The 16,984-nt window shown below is 41.7% G+C and overlaps 2 protein-coding genes across 2 annotated transcripts; both read right to left on the minus strand.

The window, feature by feature from the left end:
* Positions 1-1,633: 1,633 nt before the first annotated feature.
* On the minus strand, positions 1,634-3,682 carry cytl1 (cytokine like 1). Its single transcript, XM_068720192.1, has 4 exons — positions 3,459-3,682; positions 3,306-3,350; positions 2,573-2,719; positions 1,634-2,483 (listed from the first exon to the last, which is right to left on the minus strand). The coding sequence occupies exons 1-4, from the start codon at positions 3,606-3,608 to the stop codon at positions 2,382-2,384; spliced, it is 444 nt and encodes a 147-aa protein (XP_068576293.1). The 5' UTR covers positions 3,609-3,682; the 3' UTR covers positions 1,634-2,381.
* Positions 3,683-4,089: 407 nt separating this feature from the next.
* Positions 4,090-16,978, minus strand: LOC137879579 (limbin-like). The gene is made up of 23 exons (XM_068720394.1): positions 16,517-16,978; positions 16,260-16,335; positions 15,763-15,941; positions 15,474-15,530; positions 15,160-15,346; positions 14,952-15,052; positions 14,753-14,818; positions 14,496-14,630; positions 14,036-14,175; positions 13,417-13,741; positions 13,074-13,313; positions 12,666-12,841; positions 12,048-12,207; positions 11,736-11,906; positions 11,326-11,636; positions 10,820-10,994; positions 9,805-9,948; positions 9,386-9,613; positions 9,024-9,226; positions 8,835-8,922; positions 8,495-8,670; positions 5,042-5,143; positions 4,090-4,831 (listed from the first exon to the last, which is right to left on the minus strand). The coding sequence occupies exons 1-23, from the start codon at positions 16,730-16,732 to the stop codon at positions 4,426-4,428; spliced, it is 4,062 nt and encodes a 1,353-aa protein (XP_068576495.1). The 5' UTR covers positions 16,733-16,978; the 3' UTR covers positions 4,090-4,425.
* Positions 16,979-16,984: the final 6 nt, after the last annotated feature.

Raw genomic sequence — 16,984 nt, forward strand, 5'->3', positions numbered from 1 at the left:
ATGTAAAACTAAAACTACAACAACCAGCACCACCTTGTGACCGATGAAGGCACTGACAAACTCCTTCTGTGGATAAACCTGCAGTATTTCAAACAGTAAATGGATGACCATTGCATGGGAACCCTGCCTCAGTTTAGATAAGTGTCTGGTGGGCCTGATCCAGGAACATAACCTGCACCTCAACAACCCTCAAGACAACTGAAGCATTGGAAATCTGCAGGCCTAACACATGAACTAGACATGGCACACAAGCTATCTCTGCCATCAGTAAAGCCATATTCAAACTCATGACAAACGTAAAGCATCCTGTTGCCTAGTTAAGTTTCTCTGATGGAGAACATTGGCAGCACCAGGCTCCAGCAGCAAAGAACCGCAAAGCAGCAATAAAAATGATGGCTCCCTATATGGGACAGATGCTGCAGAATATACAAATATGCAAGGTGGCATTAATGGGGGTCTAATGCTTGTCTGCATAGACAGTCAATGATATCAAGAATCCATGTGTGTTCTGGGAAAGGTAAATTCAAAAGAGAAATTATTCACAAACACAAACATGGAAATTGAATGATTGAAATGATTTCTTTCATTAAATATATTGCTGTTTTGCAGCTAAGTCGGTTGGAATGTCTTTCAATGGACCAACAGGGAGAGTTGTCAAACAAGACGCTGCTGGCAACTACGCATAGCATCATCAAAAATAACGTAGGCCTCGTTTGACAAAAAGAAAAGCTGGCTGAATGTTCACACTGGCCTAGATTACCTATCACAAGTAAATTCAAGTCTCTACAATTCCTTTTCATGCATGTATCTTGGCACTGTGCCGACATGAGTGGAAGGTAGTGAGTCAGTAGTGATGCTGGTCAGGGGCCTTTGACTGGGGGCCTTAAGCGAAGTCGACTCAACTCTGGCTGGTTTTAGTCTACTGAACTGTACGGCACGTAACTCTAACATCATGACCTCATTAAACCAGATATATTTAAAGCATGAATCAAATCCAAGGTTGAGCAAAATGCAGCACATATATGGTGAAACGTCTTGGCTTGTGTTGGAGAAGAGCACATATTTAAGGGATAAGTGGCCCTAACCCTAACCCAAAATCACAGAATACTTTGAATATGTGTATAAAATACACTTTACGCAACTGCCCTTCTGCATGTAGATCAGACAGTCTGGCCCACAGAGGCCATGAATGAAATCAGAGAGGAAGCCTTGTTCCCAAACCCAACATGGAAACTGCATCATTATTTGTGAGAGTGGACTGTGGTTTGTGTAAAAACCACATTGCTTCACTTACAGTTCAATCACATTTTCAAAACACAAGAACACGTTTATTTTGCTTTGCAGAGGAAGTGTGCTTTTGTACTTGAAATGCAACTGTATTTTAGTCCAGTGGTGTCAAAACTTCATATTGTCTCAATAAAAATGAAATACATCAGTAATTGTAAAATGCTGAGAGGAAACCAGAGCATCAGTCAGAGAGAAAATAACCTCTAACATGTAAAAAAAAAAAAAAGGACATCATGCTGATTCAGACTGGACATGGGCCAGTTTTGTCTCACTAGTTTCTGTTTCCAAGAATCAACTGGCAGACATTTAGGAAACTACTTCAGAGAATAAAAAAAGTAAAAGCTGATACATACAGAGAAGTTTTATTACATACTGAGAGACATAATGTATGTACATAAAAACAGGCATGTGTCTAATATGTCTAAAACAGTGAGGGTCTGTTTTATATCCATTTTCGTTGAGAGCCAAGAAAATATTTAGCTTGTTCAGCTTCAGCACACACACCAGCACGGTTGTAACTTTTTTGATCTAAAATAGAAGTAAGAAAAATAAACTTGCTAAGTGAGACAATTCTGAAGGAGCACACTCTACAACCGAGTGTGAGAAAGGAATGCTTCGGACATCTATTTCTTACATAACCATGTTCAGCTCTTCAAATGTTTTCAAAATGCTGTATAATGCTCCTTTAAGACCTCTTGGTCAGACCAAGGGTTATGGCAATGCAACATATTTCTCTTAATGACACATGAACCTTTGATCAGCCCTGGTAAGTAAGCAGCGGTTAAGCCCAGCTCACAAGCATCTCTTATTGCTTTATTATTCCAAGGTTTTCATCGGCATGGTTGGCATTCAGCAAATTTCCTGTGGAAAGTTCTGCACTCCTTGCTGGAATGTAGCCACACATGTCCACTAACATGAGTCTGCAGCTAACACAGAGCCAACTAGGTACAACATGAAGCAGCGCTCCGTGTATTGTTTGTGATGCATCTATTACAGTGCAGGCTGTGCACATGTGTTACCATTCTACATATTGCTGATGTGTTTGTATGAATGTAACGGACCGATGTGGGTCCGTCTTCTGCTTCGTGCGCTGCTCATTTCTCCTCTTGCAGGAGCTGAAGCCTGTCCTCTGAATAGTGAGGCCTAATGTGTCCGGTGTCAATAGCCTCACAGTCGTCTGTGAAAAACACCAGGTCCTGCCAACGAAGCAAAGACATGCGGTCAACAAACTGGATCACAACAATGTTGAGGTCAAAAACACTGCAGGTGTTTTAAATGCTCTTACCCGATAACAGATTCTGGTGACGATGGTGTACAAGTTCTGGATTTTACGTTTCAGCAGCACCATTCTGGGACGCTCTCTGCAGTACTGGTTCGGATGGTTCAGCACCACGTAGAGAAAGTCACGGAGCTTGGTTGTGACGCATGAGTTCTAGAAAGATAAAACGGCTCTTTTAAAATGTCCTTTAAAACTATTCACAGATAGTTGTTTTTGCACAACAGTTTTTAAAGTTTTTCACTTTTTTGAATCTAGAGCACTCAAATAACAGGTCATGAATTCATATCAGATATGATTTTGTCTCACAGCACACATTGATTTGCATTGGTTTGTCTCCTGAGCACGGTGAGAATGAAAGCTACAGCTCTTATCTAATTGGGATTTTGTCAACTTGTTGATTTTGTATTCAATTAACTCCCTTAGCTCTTAAAGGGACTGTTTTTCCTCTTACATGTTGTGCTATTTAATAATCAAACTTTTGGTATGAGTTGCCTACAGTTTGGGAGATATTGGCCATATAGGTGTCTGCTAGTTTTAGTTCCTACATTAAAACTGCTCACAACAAGGTCTGTTTTCTTGAGTAACCAGGTCATGACTTCTGCAAAGAGACATTGCTGTTGAGTATTTCAAATGTATTTTTTATTTTTTGGCGCTTTGAACACCACATGGCCATATAGTCCCAGTATATTTTGGGAACTCCTCTCAGCACCTCTATCCACATATTGCATATTAAACTTACATGCACATCAAGGAAGATCGTGGGTAGAACATCAGCACACGTTTTCTGCAACCCAACAAACATGACCGTTACACGGAGCGCCAGTCAAAACATACGTTTACACACAGGCATGTCTGCACAATGTGACAATGCAACCAACGTCAACTCGCTTACCGTGCGATGGTACGTGTGTATTTTGTCCAGCAGAACCATGACTTCATTGCTCAGGCCGAGCGCTCTGGAGTAGCAGGTCGGCGGCGCGCAGTCCGACAGCCACACGAAGCTGAAGAAAAACGCGAGAGTAGCGAGCCCCGTGAACCTCATGTCGGATAACAGTGCGGCTCAGGACCGCTTCCAGCTGCTGGGACAGTCAACAGGGGTTTAAATGGTAAAAGAGGAGGACTTGCAACAGTTTTGGTGGAAAAGGGGGGGGGGGGGGGGGGGGGGGGGGGGCGATGACGTGGAGGCGTTTGGGACATTCTGCTCATGTACGCTCCAAAACACCACGGACGATTGAGCTTCTCTTGCTGGTAACACAGCCAAACAAGTCGCAACTTCTGCTCAATTTTGTGGCTTTTCTTAAATGTCAATTTCTTAAATAATCGTTATCAGCATATAAATGATGTCAAAACAAGAGTTTGATTTGTACTCATGAGGTTCATCAATGGAACTATGTTGATTTTACTAAATTAATTTAAACCGTTGCACATGAAGGAACTTGGAATTTGGATATATTTCTAATGTCCCTGTGCATCTTGAGTTTAGAGGTATACAATCCACACATCAAACCACAAACACTCATATCTGTAGTCTTGCACATGAATAATAATACTCTTTAATAATAATGCAGTACACACTAATACTACAGAAAATGATTTTTAAATTGTTAACATTTTCAGTAACTCTGAGTCTGAACTTTAATGGACTTTCCCACCATTTAAAGACATCCATTCAAGACAAGACTGTTTGTCAACTACCTCAGTATGACCAACATGCAATATACATTTAGAAAGGCACAGAAAATGTTTTGCTCCACAGCAAAATTATAGGTTTGATTTGGATTGTAATATCATCATTATAAAGTACCATCATCATTAAAAAAAGCTTTTAAAAAACGTGCAAAAGACAATGTTTGTGAGTCTCAAGGTAGGTTTGTTGGAGCCACTGAGCCTTTCTTCAGATTGAGAAAGTTTTTTTTCCTTTTTCTCCTTTTTGCACCGGCACTGACACATGATTCAGGTGGATCCCGGAACACAAACAACCTCTCTCCGGTAGCAGTGCTGGCAGAGGAGGGCATCATGTATTCCTCTGCCGTGCTGTGTAATGTTTCGTTCACTGTGTTCACAGCCCTTTCTTTTGCAGTGTCATTTTGCCGCCGTGCAGTTGTGTCTTCAGTGAGGCTAGCTTTATAAATAGGCCGTTGTGCTTTAGTGAAACCGTCCTCCTTTTCTTTCTCTTCAACCAGCAGTGGTGCAACATCTCTTGGAGCCAGGACACGGGATCTGGGCAGCAGTTTTTCCATCAGACTTTGCCTCTTTTCCTGGAGTCTGTGAGATTTGGAGGACAGAGGAGCTATTGTTAGTGGGACTGGAGTGTTAAAGTGCTTACGTCATGCATGTGGTCACTGTGGCCCTCCCATGTAACCGCCAAAAGGCACATTACAGATCAATAAAGGACTTGCCTAGTCTTGATTATAGCATAATATTAAGTTTTTATGTAGCAGCTAGTAGAAAAAAACAGAAATGTGTTGAACTCACCTCTCTCTTTCCACAGTGCAGCTTGGTATATTTGGCATATTTTTATACAACACGGCTTCTCTCAGTTTGACAGGAAGAAGTCTGTTCAACCCCCCGGCACACCTGGTCAAAAAGTCATCAAAGGATTATGAAGCTGGTAGCTGCGATATGATCTCTGCAGACAATGATTGGCTTTGATTAAAGAATGGTCAGGGATGCCTGGCTATCTGATACGCTGTAATGACTGCTCATTGGTTTAGAGGGAGAGCTTTGTGATCTTTTCCACTAAGATAAAAGATTAAATATTGAAATTCTTTCTTAGTAGAGTACATCATGTTCGACTTGTCTAATAGTTGATAACAATATTCATAAGCAAAACGAAGAAGTACATTTTGTCAGTAAACAGATGCCATTTCATTGCATTCTGGGTATTTCACAAGTTACCAGCGTTTGATTACACATGTAATAGATGTCATGAACACATCTGACCACACCTACTGTACCTACAATGAGAGCTTAGAGTAAATTATTAAATTGGAAGGTACATTCTGTACCAGAACAAATTAAGAAAGGACGCAATGAGCAGGAGGGAAATGAAAGTCAGAGGACAAATGTTTTTCTTTCCATTGTGAACAGAAACAGTGAATCATGTGCATTGTCTTGTTCATGAGAAGTTCTCAGTAGTTTTAAAAACAAATCAAGTACAATATCTTTCAACTGTTGATAACAATATTCATAAAAGCAAAACGGAAGTGTATTTTGTCAGTAAAGCTAATAAATGTAATTTCATTGCATTCTGGGTATTTCACAAGTTATCGGCGTTAGATTACATATGTAACAGATGCTATAAACACCTCTAAGCATTCAGTAAATTATTAAATATGGAGGTACCAGTGACGTGCGGTGAGGTTCGTGGCTGGTGAGGCACTGACTGTACATTACATAAGTCAGATTTACAAATATATGAACTCAATAGAGTAGCTTAAATCACCATTCAATTGGCAGCTTGTACATTGACTACTGGTTGTTGTTCATATCAGTATTCTTTACACACACATAGGTAAGGTACATATTTGATTCCACCGGGAGCGTTTCAAAAGCGGAGCGCTCGCGGGCACCACCCGCAAAAATCGTGAGATCCCGCGATGATCTGTGTAACAACCACGGATGTATATAGAGAACAACAAACACATAAAAGGTTACTTAAGACATTTTTAAGCTTAGATATTGAATCTTAAATGTTTGCGGTCAAAGCAAAATATAAGAAGAAGAGAAGTGTAGAAGAAGAGCAACGACAGAACAAGCATAAACCCGACCCGTGGGCTCTCGCTCGCCCTCTTATTTGAGGCAGAGTAGTGTTTGCCTCCCTCTGTGCTTTTTCACTGCGGTTTAATGTCAGATCAGCAACACTAAATATGTTCTACACAGACGTGAAATACATTACCTATTCTATGGAAAGAAAGGACATATAATAAAAGTGTCTACAAATATTACAGTGGTGACAAACAATGAGAAGCAAAAGACACGCGCTCAACCCAGTTTGTGAGGGATTCACAATCTGAGATGAGGAACAGCTCGTTGCTGCCTCACCTCACGTGTCTCCTCTCTGTTTGAACAGGACATGCGCTAATTCAGCGATTTTGATTATAAAAATGCTTGAAATTATTGGAATCATACAGAAATTACATTTATAGCACAGATCAGTAGAGCAATATTAATTTGTATTCCCTGCCTCCCCTGACCGCACGTCCCTGGGAGGTACATACTGTACCAGAACAAATTAAGGAAGGACGCAATGAGCAGGAGGGAACACAACATCAGAGGACAAATGTTTTTCTTGAGATGATTAGAGCTTTGATGTATTACTCTGATGTCCAAATTAGCAAAACAAGGTTGAAAACAGTGACAAGACACACATGCCAGACATTTGAATGGGAGACAAAAAAAAAATCAGAAGTAGAATCTGTCAAACTTAACCCTTAAGAACCCACGGTGACACAGTTGTCACAGACACCTTCAGAAATGTGTTCCATGTGGTCCATTTGGTCTGTTTTATATCCCCTATGATTTTCCTTTAAGGAAAAATGGGTTTGGGTTCTTATAGGATAAATGGCAACTTACATGGATCATTCTCTCAAACACAGCTGCTTGATCAAGGCAGGTAAGAGGTACATGTTTTTGTCCACTTCAACTTTCTCTGATAATGTATTTCGTGTTTTGATATAGTTGTTTAGATAGTACAAGTGCCAACTCTTACATTTCATTCTGTTCCTCTCACGGACACAACCGCGTCTCAGTATTTTCCCTTGTGTCTACTTTGCTCGCGTCTCTTTCTCTATATCAACACCGGCTCTTCACCAGATTGTTGTCTCAACTACTGCGGTAGGCACACGCTGTCTCCACTCCACCTCCATTCTCTTTTGACCTCCAGTAGACCCTCTTAAACCTCCCCTACCCCTGCGTCAGTGGGTCCACCGAGTACCAAGGTAAAAGTTTCTGTTTTCAGACAACTGCCTGGCGATAGATGAAGTGATTTGATCAAGAATCTAATCTAACAAGCTCTAAATATTGAAAATCCAGTCATTACGTCTTGGAGTTTCACGTTCTACTATTCACTTGAATTCATAAACTCTATCCTGCAAACAAAAAAGCAGAAACAAGAGCTGAAAAAGAAAAGAAAAACACATGTCTTGCATATTGTTCCAAACTGAGCATTTTCATTTCCTTGTATTTTGGCCAGACAGCTCCTTTCCTCATGCACGACACATTATTCATCAGCAGAGTAATTCAAACTCAGCGGGGGCCAGACATGAGTGTTCCATTGTATCAGGAAATTAAATGATGAGTATAATTGTTCATCCCTCCCATCGGGGCTCGGGGAAAACAACCCCTGTGGAATCGTGGTCAAACTGTATTCGAATTTCAGACAATGCTCGGAGATGTGTTTGTTTCAGCCAGCTGTGTTTAAACGCAGATTATATTAAATCAGTGACTTCACTCAGAAAACTACTTTCTTCAACCACAGAACTTGAATCGCTGAGACTCTGGCTGCGTACTTTGGGCTAAAAGGTTTTCCCTATATTCAATTTGTTCAATTATTTTTTTTCCTTTTCAAAAAAGCAGGGAAAGGAAAATAACATGGACGAGACTTGTGCATGACAAAAGGTTTTGTTGGCTTCTGAACATTAGTTGGCAACCAGACTCAAAACTATGTTTGCAAGTTGGAAGAGCCAGACAGATTTTGTATGATCATGGGTAATCCTTCTGCTGCACAGGGCTCATTAAAAGTCCAACAGAGAAAAACTTGGACAGAAAAAATACAGTAAAATATAAATATATATCTATTGTTATTATACTAACAATAATTATCACCTCTCATGAGTCAAACATGTTCACCTAATGTGACACATCACTGTGTAAATTAGAAACTACATGAATGTTTGCCAGTAGAAAGATGCTGAACCTGGTTCTTACCCGGATTGCTCCTGCTCTGCAGATGATGAGACGAGGAGCTGTTTGGGGCAGAGGGCATCAGTGATGGAGAGGAGTTCGCTTTCAGGCAGGGTGGGGAGGAGGAGACGCAGGGCCTCCAGGAGAACCTCAGCAGACGCCTGACTCTGCTTCAACAGCCGAGATGCAAACTCCAGATCCTGAGATGAAACGCAGGGCACGGAGCCCCCCTTTAATACACCTTTTCCACTACTTTCTCTGGCATGCACACAGAAGTGAGATGTCCCTGTATTTTTCCATGCCATTTATATAACATTGTGTTGAATATAAAATTGGAAAAAAAGGTCTATTTATAAATTCAGACCTGGTCACAGTTTGCATAAAGTTTCCTGAGCTCCATTTGTTCTTTTAAATCTTCCATGGCTTGGTTACTGCCAGTCATTTCCTGAAACCTGAAAACACCAGAGAGTTTCAACACTGTAAAATTCAACGGCCTGTGTCAATAAACCAAATTCCTCATTACTCCTGAGATGACACCAACACCACAGCTCACCTCTCGGCTAACAGTGCGATGATATGATCACTCTTGTAGAGTGCCTCCTGGAGGATGGACGTCATCCTGCAATCCTGCTGCAGCTGAAACAGCCTCTCCTCTTCACTTCCCTCCTCAGAGTCCCCTCTCTCTGTTGGATTTGACTCGACTCTGGATCGCTCTGTCCTCTCCTTATGAAGCTGTTGTTCAGCTTCCTCTAGGCCCTGTGGCAAGAGTCAAATTACACTCTAATAAAAGTCTACACGGTCTAATGAGAAAGTATTACTCTCTGAGGAGACATGAGAAGTATTCTGAGAATACCACATTAGTTTGAACCTTATTATATGTCCATGGGGGTTAACGTGGAGTAAAGCTTTGCCTACCAAGCAGTGGTTGTGAATACTCTGTGCCATGTCTTGTCTCTCCAGGCTCTTTCTCTCTCTGAGCTGCTGAATGAGCAGGCTGTGCAGAGCAAGCATTGCTCTTGAAGTCTCCAAGACTTTGGTCCTCCTCTCAGCCTTCTGGTAGTGGATGGTAGCCATCTGCATCGCCAGGCTGTCGCCCTGAGAGCGCAGATCATCCTCTCTCTCCCTACGCATCTCCTCCATCACCTGCCAACATTAGGATTGATGGATTTCAGTCATCTCGTACCAACTCAATCCCAATCTAGATATTAAACTTTAAACACAGATAGAGATTCACTTCAAGGAGATGGCTTCTGCTACTGAATGAGCCTTTCAGTAACTTAATGCACTTAAAAATAACTCACGGTTAAGGTCATAAGGTCATTTTACGGCTTTACCTTGTTCATGACACCACTCTCCGTCTCCTTCTCCTTCTCAAAGAGTTGGATCCCGTCTTCGAGCCTTTTCTGGAAAAGTAGCAGGTCAGATGTGTCTGTTTTCTGTCTGGCCTCGCTGGTTTTCCTCTTGGATTGCATATAAATCTGCAAAAACCAAAATATCCATACGTTGGTTGGGAAATGACTCCAAGAATACTGTTATGTGATTAAAATGAAACCACTCTGTGGAGCCCTGTATTATTTCTAAATAACAATGTGCATTCATCCAGCGGCCACACAATTGAGGCTGATCGCAGTGTGGTTTGCACTGGCGGTCGCCCTTCTCCCTTTCTTACGCATTAGAGAAAATATTGAAGGCACCATTATATCCTGCTGTAGTTTAATACATGTGGGATTTACACCGTAATTGCATCATGGGGAGATTTAAACAAGAAAGGACCATCGCTGTGCTAACCTTTAACCCAAAGTAAAAGAAGTGAGCATAGAAACTTCCTTCCGACAAGAGAGAAGAATTACAAACGAGTCATTGAGCCATAATGCCTAATAATACTATAAAACATAGGTAATACCTGTGGATGTTAAAAATGGTGGATTTACTCATAGTACTCATAGTACACTGATTCAATGTGGTTTAGAGATCACTCTCTCTTCCTTTTGTATTCCCTTCCTTAGAATTTATTAATTCAACATTGTTCATAATAAGTGCAAAAACCATAAGTCACTTTATTTTACAATTTGGTTTTGCTCATGTCTTGCAAAAGGACCATTTCAGAGTGCTCCACATGCGTTTTCAATCAAATAGGTTGGATGCTATATGAGCTCTTGTTGACGGCGATGTAAATATTACACCAAAAATGAGTGTAGCAGTGTGCATTCCTGTCTGCCACTGTGACTGTATTTTTCTTATATACTACCACAGCTAGCAGTAGCCAAAGTCAGAAATGTTCTAATTCCCCACACATAGCTTTTTAACAACATGACAACTGAATTCAGTAAAGTGTGATTATTTGTTCACCATCTGTTGCTCGCTTTCCTTCCTCCAAGCTGCCAGAGTAGTGTGGAGTTTGGTTCTGGCGATGGCGTGGGGCAGCACCAGACACAAGTCCATCACAGACAGACACTTCTGAAACTCCAGTTTCATCCGGAGCCGATCATCTTCAGACAGAGTCAGCTGGGACGAACACAAACAACTGAGACAGGAAGAGAAAAGGCAGGCGGATAAACACACCATGAGATTTTACATGGCTGCGTTGGGAGTGGAATAACATCAATCCAGGATGGGGTAATTATTGTTTGTCGATGGTATTCATATTACGGGACAGTCTGCTATCTAATACATTTTGTTGTAGAGAATACCACTATCTGATGTCAACTTGTGTAAAAACACAGTCTCATAGTATTATTCACAGTGCTCATTTTTGTCTTCATTCTCTAGCTACCTCTCCCAGGACATCCACGGCTGATAGGAACTTTACTTTGGACCCCCTAAAATTAAATGACCAGTATTATTATATCACTGACCTGAAGAAAGCTCTGCAGTGCGCCCTGAGCTCCCTCTGCTCCTGCAGCTCTCTCTCCATGGCCTCCCTAAGAGCAGCCCTGGTGCAGCTGAGGGTGTGTAAGGCTGCCTTGCCTTCCTGGTGCAGCTTTTCCTGGCCCTGCAGGAGAGTGCTAGCTCCTTGTCCCTGGGCTTGTCCGGGTCCTGCCTCTGGCTCCACCTGCGGCAGGGCACGTTGCGCCCCTGGAGGCAGGAGCGTTAGCAAGGCCTGAGTTGCAGATGGCTGGATGGCTTTGATTTCTGCTATGGCACCCTGAATCACACGCATGGTCACCTATAGACCAGGTAAGGGATATCAAGACAAAGTGTTTTTGTATCTTTCACAGTGATTCGGTCATAAGTGTGCCTGATGTTGTGCTGTTAAAAGTGGCACCTTGCGGATGTCTGCAGCAGCCTCCTCATCAAGGTTGTTGATAAGCTCTGCTAGCTCCAAACTGTGAGCCGTCAGTAAGTTCTGCCAACAGTGCAGGTGCTGAGCTACATCTCTCCTTCCCTCCAGATCAAAAACCGACAGATCCTTCTGTCTCTGTTTGTGGACCCGCAGCTGGAGAAGGCAGGGAGACGGATTAAAGATGGTGTAATAGTTAAAGTATGAGAGGAACAGGTGTTGTGGTATATACACTATATATACAGTATATGATGCAGTTGTTTGGAATAAAACCTTAAATATGCATGATCTCCTCACCAAGTCAGAGATGAGCTCCCGCCTCTTCTTAATCAGTCCACAGCGCATGGCTCTCCTCTCTTGGCTCAGAGCCTCCTCCAGTCTCTGCCTCACCATCACCAGCTCTTTCTGGGCCTTCTCCTGCAGCTGGTCTATCTGCTCGGAAGGCACACTGCTCCCCCTGGTGGAAACATTAAAGCATGCCAGGTTAAAAAACAACTATAGTTAATTTCATTTATATTCTGCAAGCTTAGCGCTAACTACAAGGTTGAACAGCTAACAAATGTTCACATTATGTACCCATTTTCTGAAAAATACCAGTAAAATATTTTGTTTTATTTGTGTATATATATATATATATATATATATATATATATATATATATATATATATATGTTTGTTTAGTAATGTATTTACCCTCTTCTTTAGCAGTGTTTTTTTTGCAAATCTATATTTTCTATTATATATTTTACATCACAAATAGAAGCACCACAGGTTCAATTCTAAAAATGTACATTCATACTGTAATGTAATTTTACTTGGCCACATTTATAGTGTAGTGTAGTGTAGTGTGATAGTGCATCTATGTGAAGTGATCATCACATGATGCTATCACTGGTAACTACAATAAGCTCCAACCTCCTGATGTGAGAGAACCAGCTGTCCAGATTGCTGGAGGTGCTGGAGAAGCTGTCAGAAATCAGGCTGTTGAGGCTGTGAAGGCTGTGCACCAAGAACTTCCTCTGTGCATGGCGTTCAGCGAGCACGTAGCGCTGGTTGGCAAGGACCACATCCAGCACCTCCTCCAGCTGATCCTGGTCAGAAAAAAGAAGGACATGTCATCGAATGACTTTTATATGTTTGCTTCATATGCCAATTATCACAAATAGAGATAGCTGAAAAGTTGAAGAGGAGAATAAAGCAAATATATAAATGACAAATGCTGTTTTACATGCCCTGTTGGCCATGTTTGCAGGTGTCAACAAAGCTCAAATTATGCATACATAACATGTGTCACAACTTTAAAAGCAAATTTTGGTTTCTCACTTGACAGACAAAGTAATCGTGCTGAAGACTCTTGGCTGTGCTCTTCTCCAGCTCGCCCATCCGGGTGGCCTCCTCCAGTTCTTCAGAGAAAATCTTGTGCAACTCCACCCGACGCCACTCGATGATCTGCCTCTGGACCTTCCCTGAGGCCTCCTCATGTCTGACCAACAGAATGCGCTGGAGCTGACTCTGACTCAGCTTGTGCAGCTTCTCTAGGAGGACACTGCAGTGCAGGAGCTCCTAGTAACAAAATGAGGTTTACAGTTTAGTGATAGTATGTAATGAATGCAATAAACTCAGATCCAGGGGGAGAAAAACAAACAAGCAAATTACATTTTATTACCTGTTGGTCTGCATGTTGACACAGCAGCTCAGCCTGGGCCTTCTCAGCAGCTTCTCTGCGGTGCTCTGCTTCCATTTCTTCTCGAGTCTCCTGGTTACAGTGGCCAGCCAGAGCAGCCATGCGGGCCCCTCGCTCCTCCTTCAGCCGACCCTCCATGCCCAGCATCTGTCCGTGGAGCACACTAAGGAGCCTCTGCTGGGCCTGGGCACTGGCCTGGCCCCGGGAACGCAGGCCGCCCAGCAGGGAGGACATCACGTCCCTGTAGATCTGAATCCGAGTGGCCTCCAGGATATTGGTGGCATGCAGCAGTGTGGACATTTCAAGGCTTAAAGGGATACAAATAGAGAGTAAGCAGGGTAAACCTGGGCGTTGTGAGATGTATTCTAAAAATATAATATAAAAACAATATTTGTTGTCCCTGGTGGATTTGATAATAACATGTATGACAATAAAAACTGTAAATTAGAAAACACCCTATTCTGTGAGGGAATTAGATGTTATAATGATGACTGATTTGAAACCGTGGCTCAGTAGAAAGCAACATAAAGGGCCGGTGTGTCTTTCTTCCAAGCTACAACTGGCATAACTGAATGTTGAAGTTCTTGACCCGTCTACTCACTTCTCTAAAGCCTGGTACATGTTCTGGGGATCCTCCAGCACCATGGTGTCCACCATCTTGTCTTCAAATGCGGCCTCATCTTTTACGGTCTCACTCATGTTGCAGTCTGCATACTCAGGGTCAGAATCACCTCTGTTCCTCTGAAGCAAGAAAATATATGCACAGTGATTTACGTTATACCTGCAGTAAATAAAAAAAACAATTAGCTAAATATACTGACAGAAATTTGACAAAACAGTTCTTTAAAATTACAAAATTAGTTACACGTGTTGAAATATGGTTAGTTAACAAAACTGTAATATACTGTATATTGTTGGTTGGACAAAAATACCAAATTTCCTTTTTACGAACAAGCATCAACAACGCTTTTATAACATTAACATACACAAATACTGTAAATCTACTGTAAGTAATTAACATTAAGCTTGACTTGAACAAAACATATTTGAATTTGAGATACCCTTTGTTGAAGAAGGTTCAGCCTGGTTCTGAGACCTATCAGGTTCATGGCCAGAAACCCCAGTGACAGCAGCATCAGCGCAACAAAGAACCCGGCAACAAATCCAGCAAAATGGACCCCATGTTTAGGATGAATCTATAACAGTGGGCAGAAACATCAGTCTTCTCATCAAATCAATTGTGTACAATACAAGAACAAAACATGCAGTGTTTGAAGCTGAAAGTGTGTTTCCAGTTAAGGAACTGACCACAACTTACCCTGTCGGTGGAATTGACCCTCAGGGTTAGATTAGCCGTTAATGGACCAAACATACTGACATCATTCTGCGTGTCAAGAAAAAAATACTCTGGGTAAGAAGAGAGAAATTGTTCTTCTAGTACTGCTAATGCTGACATGGTGAGATCAATAGCCTTTGGAAGATTCCTTTTTGAGTTAAATAGAGCAGAAAAACAATACCTGTGAGGCGTTTGAGAAGGTGAGGAAAGCTGGAAGGTCGAGGACTTCACTCTTATGATTCCTTATGTGAGCAGTATAGTTGACAACAACTTGGGATCCAGCTAAAGAAGTTAAATCAGTAGAATGGTATTTATTGTGAATGCAGCGAGGAAAAAATCGAATTATTCATTTTCAATAATATTTGAAACATATTGACTGCCAGACATACCAGACAGTGAATCAATAGCAAACGTCTGGTAGCCTCTTTCCACCACACGGCCTTCAGATTTTAGGGGTACTATTCCAGAAATGGAGTCCCGGATAGCCACCTGAGACAAGTTGGTGCCACCCAATGGTCCCATGTTGTGAATCAGCAGGAAGAATGTCAGTTGAGGAGGATCAGTGTCCAGCTTCACCTAGGGACCACATGATTGATGACTCACTGCATGGACTGCAACATATTAAAAATGCTCCAGTAAAATATGTTGAAAATAAACGCAGATAAATAAAATGGGCCGTATTCAAGCAATTGTTCTGATGTACCTGTGCACACTTGTGAAATTTGACCCCAAATGCGGATGGAGGTGCCACACTCTGAGTCTGCAGAAACATAAAACACACTCTATATTTAGTTTCTTCCAACATAATTATTTGATAAATCACATAAAGTAATGCTATAAATAAGTATGGGAATGGGCTGTAATGTGAAGTACAGATGTGACCGTTTGAATTACCACATACACGAGAAAGGTGCATTGCATGCTACATCTGCATACACCATGAGAGTGTGTACAGTGATTGAAGCGACCAAAAACACCTCTTAGAAACACACCTGAGGCAGAGGGAGGCTCGGGTTGTATCTTGTAAGAGTGCTTCTGCGGTTCCGTTGGTGCAAGATGTTTGACATGAAGCTAAGTGGCGTGTAAAAAGAGTGTTCCCACGGACCAGCAGATGCTGAAGAGGAGAGCCCCTCTGCAGACAACGCCATGGGCCCATTGATTTCCATTGTACCTGTCAGGTGAAATATAAGGTGCTTGAACGCTCAGTTACAAAGGCTGAAATTGACAATAAATGAATACTATGTATGCATAGACATACTGTGGGTTTGTATTTACCGGTGTACTAAAGATTTTCTGTATAACAGTCTGTATATCATATATTTACGACCTAAAACTATTATGGAATTCTAACGTTACATCATCTGTACGTGTACAGCATGGCATACAGAACAGACTCAAATGTACAATTGTTGATCTGGTGTTTGCACAGAAATGACTTGTGTTATTACTGTATTGTTGGTGCATAGAATTGAGGGAAAAATTAACAAACCATCCATCCTGATAAATGCCTGCTCTGCTGATTTCCCACCGGGCTCATGTTGCATTACATGGATACTGGAGTGCCTCTGACAATCGAAAATGAAATATAGTACATTAAATATGTTATGCATAAACAAGGGTACTGCTCAACACCAAAGCCTGATTATAGATATGACAAGTGAATAAAAATATTGGTTGCTAAAATAAGGTTCAGGGACACAACAAAATAAATGATCTCTCTGTGATTTTCACCATTGGGTCACTCACCTCCTGTGATGGTACAGTTGTGTACCAAGATACATCCTGAGGTATAACGGTACCGTTACAACAGCGCTGATGCTCCAATACAACGGTATACCGAGTTAACGTTACATCGCGACACCAACGGAAGTACACAGCGGGTGGAAACAAACATAACACTTGGATATTCAAGAGAAATGACCATATTGTGATCCGCTTCCCGATGAAGTCTATCGGAAGCATTCGTAGATTAGTGTGCCACTCTCACCAAAGGAGAGCCGCTAGCTAGCTGGCTGCATTTCTGGCTGTTGCCACTGTTAAAATCCTCCATTAAAACATTCCCACCGCTTTTTCTTGGAAACATTCCCTTGTAGCAGCGTTTACGGCGTACAAGAACATTTTACTTATATTATGCAGATATTTCAAGAGAAAACTACGGACGCCATTTCAAAGAGGTGTACTCGAACACAAGGTCCATGATCATCGTTGCTTCCC

This window comes from Cebidichthys violaceus, unplaced genomic scaffold (genome assembly GCF_023349555.1).
Source record: "Cebidichthys violaceus isolate CVI_PGR_0920_01 unplaced genomic scaffold, fCebVio1.0.p SCAF_25, whole genome shotgun sequence".
Lineage (NCBI taxonomy): Eukaryota > Metazoa > Chordata > Actinopteri > Perciformes > Stichaeidae > Cebidichthys > Cebidichthys violaceus.

Coding starts and splice junctions, on each gene's coding strand:
- LOC137879579 (XM_068720394.1), bottom strand. CDS start 16,732: ATGCTTCCGATAGACTTCATCGGGAAGCGGATCACAATATGGTCATTT. Junction 15,531..15,762: donor CGAGCCTCCCTCTGCCTCAG/GTGTGTTTCTAA, acceptor ATGTTTCTGCAG/ACTCAGAGTGTGGCACCTCC. Junction 13,314..13,416: donor GTCAACATGCAGACCAACAG/GTAATAAAATGT, acceptor TTTTGTTACTAG/GAGCTCCTGCACTGCAGTGT.
- cytl1 (XM_068720192.1), bottom strand. CDS start 3,608: ATGAGGTTCACGGGGCTCGCTACTCTCGCGTTTTTCTTCAGCTTCGTG. Junction 3,351..3,458: donor TACACACGTACCATCGCACG/GTAAGCGAGTTG, acceptor GTTGGGTTGCAG/AAAACGTGTGCTGATGTTCT. Junction 2,720..3,305: donor CGATCTTCCTTGATGTGCAT/GTAAGTTTAATA, acceptor TTATCTTTCTAG/AACTCATGCGTCACAACCAA.